Here is a 10,125-nt window from a genome sequence, read left to right as displayed (position 1 = left end):
TTACGCCACTGACTGGACCACTGTGGTCCTGTTGCTTTGAGAACCTTGCCGTCGGTTTCCCCTTGAACCACAACCGCAACACAGCATCATTACGACCCTCTGCCGGAACTGCTTCATCCGGAACGCGTAGACGAACGGATTGACGCAGGAGTTCAAGAAGGCAAGGATGACGGTGAAGTGGTACCAACCACCCTGGTAGTCCAGCGGACCTCCCAGGTTAAACTGGAAGAAGGTGGTCTGATTAGGCGCCCAGCAGATGACGAATAGGACGAAGAGGGTGATGAGAGTCATGGTGATGTTTCTGTTACGAGCCGACATCTTGCCAGCACCGGTGCTCCCGGGCTGAGCCGGTGTATGACACACTCGCTCCTGGCGACGAAGAGCTCTCACGATGGAGATGTAACAGAATCCCATGATGCAGACTGGTAGCAGGAACTCCCAGAGGTAGAGCATAGAGCCGGTCAGGGCTTGGACGATTCGCCCCAACGGGGCGACCGCCTTGCAGGACCCGCTAGCTACGGTCGTCCAGAAGGTAGGATGAGCGTATTGCATAACGGGCGCAACCAGCCAGAGAATCGCCACGAAGATCTTGGTGTTGCGTCGCGTGAAGCAGCGGGCGTACTTGAGAGGGTGTACCACGGCGGAGTAGCGCTCCAGAGACATCAGCATCAGGTTGAAGGAAGAGATGGCGGTGAAGAAGAACAGGACAAACTGGGTCCACCAGAACCGGCAGAGCCAGGGGCTGGTCGGAGACCGGTGTCGCCAGATCTGCGTGATGCCGAAGAGGATCAGCAACACACTGGTGATCAGATCAGCCAAGGCTTGGGTGAAGATGAGCAAACTGACTCGGTTCAGTTGAGATTGGAAGGACCAGAAGGCAGCACAGGCCAACAGGTTCCCCAGCAAACCACACAGGCCGATCGCGCAGTAAGCGGCAGTCTTAAACTTCTGAATCGGTGTAAACTCGTCGTCAACATCAAATACACGAGTGGAAGAGTCGAGAGTTGTGTTCAAAGTATTTTCAATATCACTCACTATGGTCGTATAATCCATTGTGCTGTATTCAAAATACAGGTGAAATAAATTAACTGATATTATAGGTTAACGGAGAGAAATAACTCAGTAGGACACTTCCAAATAGACAGTTGCTTCCGATTGCCAAACTAGTCATGTATCGACAATACACGCATCATCGTCTACACACCAACGTAATTGGAACTCCTCTTCTTATAACAGGCAAAACAAAACAATTGGTTTAATGGGAAAGACACTTAAAAACCGCACCCCAAAAAAACCACTAGAGAGAGACACTTGTTTCCAGTCATAATTGCCTTTACTCGCCAAAAGCTGTTAGTTATTTTGTTGCAGGTATCAACTCAAAATAAAATTTACGAAATACGTCAAGGAGCTGCTAATGGCATCCCGGGAAAAAAAATTGCGTAGCTTAAAGGATTTTGAACCTTTTAAAAGCTTTAAAACAATGGAACACGTAGGTGCTCTGTAATCTGCCTAAAAAGCTTGCGAAATTGACTTCATATTTTTGAAAAAGAAGAATCTCTTGGATCGTTAACGTCACTAACACCTGTTACACGTCGACGTCCACAGCTTTACCCTTTGCTGCATAATGTTTTTTTTTTTAAGCAACGCTGCACCTATAGTACCACAGTTAATAGACCGTTTGCACTGCGGCCAACTTGGAGGTGTGTTTTTGTTCAACAGGTCTATGAGAAATATGAGACCCATTATGTAGCACCTTATAAGGGTTTACAAGGTGCTGCGGCACATATTGCAGCCACTGCCAGAAACACCGGGGCAAACCCCTTCTCTTAGCGATAAGTGTTACTGGGTTCTTTAACGTGCATTACACAACACACGGGACCTACGGCTTCGCGTCCCATCCGAAGGACAAAGCAATAATTGTAAAGTGCCTTGCTTAAGAGCACAAGCACCATGTTCTCACAGTCAGGATTCGAACCCACGTACCACGAGTCGAACACCGTAACCATTGCACCACATCACCCAAATAACGGTACACTGAACAAAATTCCATTTGTTTTCTCTGCAGGAGGGAAATTGATAGATCATTTTGGTTGTAAAGATTGTAGCTTAATGATCTTGACTCACAGTTCGGCAGTACAAAATAAAACGACACGAGAGTGAGACTACGGTATCAGACAACGGAGCCTTGATGATATTTGAACAATTAATATCGGCTTTAATTTAATTGGATTTTGGCAGGGAATGAGGGTAATGGTGTGATCAGGCATTTTATTTTATTATCATAAAAAAAGAGTCCATCCAACCGCGTCCATCCCCCATTACGATGGTCAGGTCCCCGGCGTAAAGGAAACTAACATTACATAAAGCGTCGTCAGGGTTACTTCTAATGCAGTCTACCACTCAATATAAGGTATGAACAAAGTCGTCGACGTTTTCATGTTAATACAGCCGCAAGAGGGCGCTGTCATGAACGCGCGGGGAGCAATTATTATTTTTGTAATGATTGAAGGTAAACTATTACCAATTTTCTGCTCTAAAGCGTAATTAATATTCTGAGACCTCAAGGAATTGAATGGAATGTCACAATTCTTAAAGTTATGCAAAACAAACTTTCTTTGAAGAAAAAAAAGGTCGGAATTTTAACTCTCGAACTCGAAGTCTGGTGAAGCTTTGTTTTATTACCATGGACGTATTGTGAGGGGAAAAAGCTATTTTGTTTTTCAGATAAGTACTGGGGATTAAGCTCGAAATCACCAGTTAAAAAGAGGCTTGGGGTCATGTTTTTTGTTTGTGCAGTTTTTGTCCTGAAGAAAGCTGGAGCCAAAATCATTTTGACGAAAATCAGGGAACAAATCACACACGCCCAATCACACACACGAGCAGTTCATAAGCTGTACTGTAGTTTCCCAGAACACGTACACAAAAGTTTTCACTGGAATAGGCATCTTAAGGCTTCAGATCTGAATACACATGTACATGTATAAAGGTAAATTATGCTGTACCCTGTACGTAATTATGGGCATGGTACGCTCACCAGGTATTGTCACAGTAAGAAAGGGTCCGAGCCTCCTAGGGTTAGTACAAAAGTTTGTGCCTAAACGCAGAAACACAGACTGTTGATGTTCATTCAACCACATCTTGATTCTATTGACGAAAGCACCGCTGATTTCCGCCAGGTACACTCACTCCACTCGCCGGAGGAATTGTTATGCAGTCAGTGGAGTACCGTATACCACAGAGCAACGAACAGATCCGCGATGAATCTTAAATCACCACTCTAAAACAGGTGATATCTTAACTGATAGGTGATATCTCGGTACTAACTTTGGATTGCTACCGATCTTTATGAACAGTTTGAGGAATACCGACTGAAGTAAAGCAACTCATGAAAGGTGAGCACAACTTGTAACGGATCGCAGCCATGGCACTGAGGTGACAATTAAGTGCTGTTGTGTAGGACAACATGGTACAAATGTAGGCTACAGTACATCGCCATAGATGCCTCCAGACTACCGCATGGTCAATCTTCTCAAAAAGTTGGATATGTACCAATCTAGTCTTAGGCTTCAAATTGAAATCATTTTGCATCACTCTCAGTTGCGAATGGTGAAGAAGGATCTCCTTCCAAAATTGAAATGAGCTCAAACTTGGCTGGTGATATACTGATCGAGGACCTTGTCTTTGCCTCATGAACATTTTAGACAATTGTGTCTGCTATTAAGGAGTGAGTTGCCCTAATTTTGTGTTGCATAATTTTTTTTCTGCAAGATGTCCAAGCCTGATTTTAGCCTAATCTCCCGTCCGCATGTCAATCATTGGATTAAATCTTCACAGTAACATTGATTTGCTATAAACTTCTTTAATTGCACAGTCACACAATCGTTCGTTTGCATATTACAGCCGTGAAGCCAACGTAGTGAGAAAGAATTGAAATATATCTGTTCGTCTGATAACCCTGGCCAGCCGTAACCATGGAAATGGAAACATCACGGGAAACATCTCCCATCCTGTCTCCTAGCAACGCTTCGTTAAACGGAACGGGACCTCATTCCTTGTCTTTGAACCACACGGAACCGGCGAAAAATGGCGACGAAAAATATGAAGAACTGGATGAGCCAAACGACAGTCAAGTGAGGTTTTTTTGAGCGAATGAGGCTAGAGGGCTCCGTTACGGGCTCTTTTTTGGGGGGGGGGGGGAATGGGTGGGGATACCAACAATTGTGAATCTTAGGTTATTGAGGCTAGGTTAATTCAAAATTTACATAATTGCAATTTTTGTATTCTCCATTGAAGTAACGTTACTAAATTGCTTCGATAAATTTGCCATTCTACTGTCTGTCCCAGAAAATGGCGTCTATACTACACAACGACATGGCCCATTGATCGAATAAAACTATAACACTACGAATACATTCCTTTTTTAATATATACTTAGTTGATCATTTAATTTTCTAAAACTTTACTTAATTGTTTATGTAAACAGCAAATGGTTTGTTTCAATTATCAACCTACATTTCCAAAAACAAGAAAAATACAACCAGTTAACTTGCATTTCGAAAATTTACATCGAAAAACCTGCTTAGAAACGAGCATTATACATGTACATAGGCTGACGTCATAGTCCGTTATGCATTATTCAACAGCTTGGAAGTTTGTCTTGATTTCTATTGACCAGTTTAGTGTATATTTTCTCCACAGAGTGGCAATGGTTTGAATGTGTGGCAGGCCGTTCTGTTTATCACCGGTCTTCTCGTTGATTACTCTCTTCTCGCTGTGGAAGCTTTGGTCGTCAATACAGGTAGGATTTGGACTTTGATACCTAAAGAAAAATTAAAAAAAAATGCTGTTTTTTTTCTCTACAGAAATTCCTGAGATCCCGAAATAAGGAAGTTTATTCTCGCGTTCAGGCATGTAAAACAAAATTATATATGTGTATTGCGAAATTTGTTTTCATAAAGGCGTACCCAAATCAATGTGGGACGACTTCCTTAATTGTTTAATAACAAACACAGATCACAGGAAAAAAATCCCTGACTTTTCAAATCTATTTAAACTTGAAATATTAAAATAAAAAGGCACTCAGTACTTAGCCTTGATTGTAGGACCGGTAAATTTCATTCAGCCATACTTGCTACCAAAGAAGATCCCATTTTCGGTGTTAATTTTAAAGCGGTCATTAATTACAATGGTCTCTTTTGCGGCTTCCGTAGGCTGGATTGGCCTCTTTCTGGCGACTGTTCTATGTAGCGTGATTGTCTTCACCGCGATACTGATCGGCCGTTGCTGGAACATCGTACGGGGAAGATGGCAGAATGAGCGGCATCCTTACGGAGCTATCGGCTATGAGGCTTTCGGGTCATGGGCAAGGTCAGTTGATAACACCTCTGAGATGCAAGAGGGCGCCATTTACGATAGAGGGGGCTGTTTGATACAGAGACCTCATTACGGCGCTTTGCGATTTGAAAAAGGAAAGCCATATGTCACTCCATATCACGGTTACACTCGAGTTGCCATGGTATATTTTGGGGGTCAATAATGAAGTATCTCACGTGCAAACAAGTAATTAATTCGGGCGATTCACAATGCAGTGCGCCACCAAGAGTTTGCAACGGAGAGTCCATTTTTCAAGTTTACGGTCGACAAACACATGGTCCATTTGAATGAGTGTCGGTAGACAATTTGAGCTAATATGTCATAGATTGGGGCATAGCGTTCTGCCCGCGCTGCGAATTTGTCGACCATCTCCCACAATGCACTGGGAAAAATGAACTCTCCGTGGCAAACTCTTGGTGGCGCACTGCATTGTGAATCGCCCGAGATCGACTTAAGTCGAGTTTTCCAATGATCCGATCCGAATTGTCAACTTTATATAAAGTATCAGAGACCGGTGTTTTCGTGGATGTCTTCACGACCTCTAAATTGGGTACAATTTATAGTATGCAAATTGTAAACGTACAAAAATAGGCGCGCTTGAACGAGGAGCAATCAGACTTTAGGGAAGTTTGAATCGTCTAGGCATAATTATAACAATTTAAAGACACTTAATTCCAGGCAATGCCTGTCTTGTTTCATGTAATAGATCATGTCACCAGATAAATGTTCCAGTTTTTGTCAGCTCAATTCCAATGGGAGACTTTTCAGACGCGTGGTGGCAGCAAACACAAAGGTCCTTTTCCATAATTGGTTACGTCATGTTTAAGCTAATGTGCGCATCTTCAAAATGACGTAAGCAATAATTGTAAATGACCGTTATGTTTGCTGCCTCCAAGCGCCTTTATTTTATGTGTTCTTATTTTCGTGAGGGCGTCTTGCTTTTGCCTCGATAGGACCGCCATTAATGTGATCGTGGATATCTGCTGTTTTGCTGTCACTACTGGCGTTCTGATGGTGACAGCAGAGAATCTCTTCGTGCTCGGCGGGCAGGCGCTTCACGGCAAATATTGTCTTCTCCCGGTCGTGATTGCCGTGGTCGCCTGCCCGTTCATGTGGCTTGGGACTCCCCGGGATCTTTGGTAAGTAACCACGGTATTAAACTGTCTTTGTATTATGTGCTGGAAAAAGTCTCTTTTTTTCCCGTAACATTTTGTTTTGAAAATGACTGCAATTGACGGAAAATGAACTTACATGCAGATTTGGCTGTAGTAAAGAGCTCAAAACAGAACAGTATTACATTTTATGACAATATTGCTTTGATTTCTGTATCCACACATTACAACCTGACAATATATTTAAGCTCATAGATACAGATTCCTTTTTTTTTCTGGCATCTATAGGTCTTTTTTTGCCCTGTAAAAAAGATTGACAACTTTCTAAACAAAATCGAAAGCTTTAGTTTCTCTGAAACCCACGCAATGCTTGGTGCCATGCTTTAGGGCAGAATAACCTTCAAAGTAGACCCGCCTGATTCTTTGTCACCGTTGAGGGGGTACTTCAAGTGCATGTGAGTCCATCGTTATTGTTCTTCCTTAGGCAATTGGGTGTATGGGGCGCTCTGACTGGTACCCTAGTGTACCTGCTGCTATTCATCGGCGCAATCGTCGACGACGAAGACACGGAGGCCGATACCGACTACTCCAACGTCACCAATGTTACCGTAGGTACGCCCTCTAACGTTGGACATGTACGCGGTACTTTGCTACACAGTACTGTGCTGGTGCATCTGGCGGAGATTTGCGGAATCGTCCAGGTCGCCCTTGGTATACATTACATTGCGCCGGGTCTCCAGCGCGACATGAAACGGCCGGAGAAATTTACCAAGACTGTCTGTGTGTCGTTTGCATGTGAGTGATCGCGCGAGACAGATTATTAAGATACTTCTATCATTTACCTTGTAATATATTATTTTATTTTACTTATTCATCTATTTCATTCTTATTTTAACTGAAAAGCATTCAGTGGAATTCACTGGTCTCACATGGATCCCAAAAGAGAGAAGACAATGTGAAGAAATTTCAGTTGAAAACTCCAGAAGAATGTTCGGGGAAAAAACACGGAATCAAGTCGTGACTGAAAACCCAATCCGCATATTGGTCCACCTCAATTTTATTTTACAAAATGCGTTTTTGATGCATGTTCAAAGGTTAGCCTTCTCCCGTTTATAAATCATACTGAAGGCACTTGAATTCTGTTTAATTATGTATGACATAATTTGCAGGTATCAATCGGAGAACTCTTTTATTTTCTTTAGAAAGCCTTGATTTGCCCTTGTTTTTTTCCCCGAAGTCCTAACTGTATTTCTTCGATTGTTTTATTTTCCCCCAGACACATTTGCTTTAGCTATACCTGTTCTGGTTGTAACATACGTCTTTCAGCGAGATCGTCTAGCTTACGTGACAGCCGACACCACCGTTCTTGCCGTGCTGACCCCGGGGCCGCTGTCTGTTGTCGCTGCTGCGCTGTTTCTACTCCGTAGCGTTATGGTGCTAGTCAGTAGCAATAATCCACTCTTCCAATCACTGGAGGAAAGACTAGACATTCCTTCAGGTACAAAAGAAGTCAACAGTTTTCTTTTCATAATTGGAGGTGAAGAAATTCGTGATCGAAATGTACCCACAGCCAATATACCGCCCTCACTTGGTGGCCTCAGGGGCACATTTCAAATTCGTGGAAAAAAAATTATGTCTCATCATGCTTATAGGATGCAACGGCGCAATGGAATGTATTCCCTCCGAAATGCACCAGAAAATATCACGTGACCAGAAAGATGGCGGTATCCATGAAACGGCCGTGCCCCTGGAAAAGACTGAACCGTTGAATATCTCGTTCCAAACTTTATAAACTCTTTGATTTTTTTTGTACAAACTCCCTGAATTTTGTTTAATAAAATCATTAAATACGAATCCGTTTTTGATATTTACCTTTTTCTCGGTTGTTGTTTTGCGGACGGCGACACGCGCAAAACGGCACAGGAGTCATTTTCTATGGATTTCCTGTTTTACATATCGCTGGCACATTGGACATTATTTAAGCATTAGAGTATACTGTTAAGTACACTTGCTTAAAAAAAATCAGCGAAAATTCCCCCAAAAGTATACCAAGCCATACACAACAGGTTGGTCAACATTTGGTCTGTATTCAGCATGTTTCGCTATAAAAGTCGTCTTTTGCTTTAATGCGTACCAAACAGCATGCTCATCATGTCCATGTCCATTGGCCTATCTTTTCTTGTGGCTTTCCTCCTCAGAGTTTACGTGGAAGCGAGTGGTATTGCGGACTGTCGTGTTTGTCATGCAGCTCTTGGTTGGCGAGACTATACCACACTTTGGAGTCATCTTTACCCTGCTGGGCGGCATCTGCTTCCCCATCCTTGTCCTCATGGCTCCCGCTATGTGTTACCTACGGCTTCGCAACATCCACACGCCTGAGAAATACAAAGAATCCAAGTAAGCTCACGATCGGTGGACAGACGGTCAGACCAATTTTGTTTGAACTAAAAAAGGAAAGAATATCTGACACATGTGATGTGCTCGGCGCATAATCGCTGAGAACATGACAGATTTTAAAGTATTGCTGGTCCCGAAAGCATAGACATTTCTACACAGATTAATCAGAATCTCTGTTCATCTTGACTTCGTAATGGGCCGGATTCTGCCCTTTCACTGGCTTTGGGGTAACCCTATATAATGGCACTGCCCGGGTCACCAGTTACGGTCAGTCCATGAGATGGGTACATAGCAGAGGGTGGCACTCTGGGGCCAGCAATCAACCATAGTTTCATACACATTTGGGCAAAATGCCTGTTTTGTGGTGAGAAGCTCTATGATGAAATGGGACCCAAGCGAACCCAGCTGATAGAAATATTGTCGACTGATCGACATAATTAATATCCAGATCGACATAATGAACAGACCGACTAGCAGAGTGGCTGTTTGGTTTTCTAGCCGACCCTAAAGTTTAACTAATATATTAATTATATCCAAATACAGGGTTTGTAGGAACGAAATGTGTATGCTGTAAGGGAATTCAAAGTCGAACCAAAGTCGATCGGAGGGAAAGATGAGAGTGAACGCCTGCAGATTTTAAACAGCAAGGTTCCACATTAACGACTGTTCTTTTCTTTACCTACAGGGCTATATGGATACTGGAAACAGTCGTCTGCTGGCTGATTATCGTGATCACTCCCATCATGGCGGTGATAATACTGTACGTAATGGGAGCAGGCATATTCCAAGGAAAAACAGTCCTCACTGTTCCATGCTTCATCAATGCCACATTAGCTCACGAATAAAACAGAACGCTCAATTTAGTTTTAAACGTAAAACAGGTATTTAATAAGGGAATAAATGTGTGCTCCGGAGGTTTTTATCACTCTGTTTAATACCACTTAGAGTCTGGGTGCTGATAATTACCCGGTAAAAAAAATATCATATAATTCGTTCAAAACATCCCGATTTTGTTCAACAAATTCACTTTATGCTTTTTGAATCATCCCTCCTGCAAAATAATGGAGTGTTCAGCTGGCGAGTAAGATGAAAACAACCCTTTTATGGAGATTGACGCGCGCGTATCATGTTCTATGCGATGTCGCGCAGAACGCACCTGGCGCGTTGCGTTTTGAATTTAGAACTATAAAATTCTGACTCGCTTGTAGTGTTGCGCATGCCTACGTGAGGATTGTGAACGTTC

General features: G+C 42.8%; 2 protein-coding genes across 4 annotated transcripts; one reads left to right on the top strand and one right to left on the bottom strand.

Moving 5' to 3' along the window:
- LOC119725038 (apelin receptor-like) lies at positions 1 to 1,053 on the bottom strand. The gene has a single exon (XM_038196404.1). The coding sequence runs from the start codon at positions 1,051 to 1,053 to the stop codon at positions 1 to 3; it is 1,053 nt and encodes a 350-aa protein (XP_038052332.1).
- Positions 1,054 to 3,135: 2,082 nt separating this feature from the next.
- LOC119724280 (amino acid transporter AVT1B-like) lies at positions 3,136 to 9,890 on the top strand. 3 transcript variants are annotated; one of them, XM_038195261.1, is made up of 9 exons: positions 3,136 to 3,392; positions 3,901 to 4,130; positions 4,699 to 4,798; positions 5,211 to 5,367; positions 6,327 to 6,512; positions 6,970 to 7,097; positions 7,762 to 7,983; positions 8,684 to 8,882; positions 9,568 to 9,890. In XM_038195261.1, exons 2-9 carry the CDS (start codon positions 3,972 to 3,974, stop codon positions 9,725 to 9,727), a joined length of 1,311 nt encoding a protein of 436 aa, XP_038051189.1. In that variant the 5' UTR covers positions 3,136 to 3,392; positions 3,901 to 3,971; the 3' UTR covers positions 9,728 to 9,890. The 3 variants fall into 3 exon arrangements, with proteins under 3 accessions (XP_038051189.1, XP_038051187.1, XP_038051188.1); XM_038195259.1 differs by having other exon boundaries at positions 3,138 to 3,392; positions 6,970 to 7,280; XM_038195260.1 differs by lacking the exon at positions 3,136 to 3,392 and having other exon boundaries at positions 3,872 to 4,130; positions 6,970 to 7,280.
- The last annotated feature ends 235 nt before the right edge of the window (positions 9,891 to 10,125 follow it).

This window comes from Patiria miniata, unplaced genomic scaffold (assembly GCF_015706575.1).
Source record: "Patiria miniata isolate m_02_andy unplaced genomic scaffold, ASM1570657v1 HiC_scaffold_18, whole genome shotgun sequence".
In the NCBI taxonomy this organism is placed as follows: domain Eukaryota; kingdom Metazoa; phylum Echinodermata; class Asteroidea; order Valvatida; family Asterinidae; genus Patiria; species Patiria miniata.
The sequence above is the reverse complement of the archived record's forward strand: the minus strand, read 5'-3'. Positions and strand labels throughout refer to the sequence as shown.

Coding starts and splice junctions, on each gene's coding strand:
- LOC119725038 (XM_038196404.1), bottom strand. CDS start 1,053: ATGGATTATACGACCATAGTGAGTGATATTGAAAATACTTTGAACACA.
- LOC119724280 (XM_038195259.1), top strand. CDS start 3,972: ATGGAAATGGAAACATCACGGGAAACATCTCCCATCCTGTCTCCTAGC. Junction 5,368..6,326: donor GCTTTCGGGTCATGGGCAAG/GTCAGTTGATAA, acceptor TTGCCTCGATAG/GACCGCCATTAATGTGATCG. Junction 6,513..6,969: donor GGGACTCCCCGGGATCTTTG/GTAAGTAACCAC, acceptor GTTCTTCCTTAG/GCAATTGGGTGTATGGGGCG.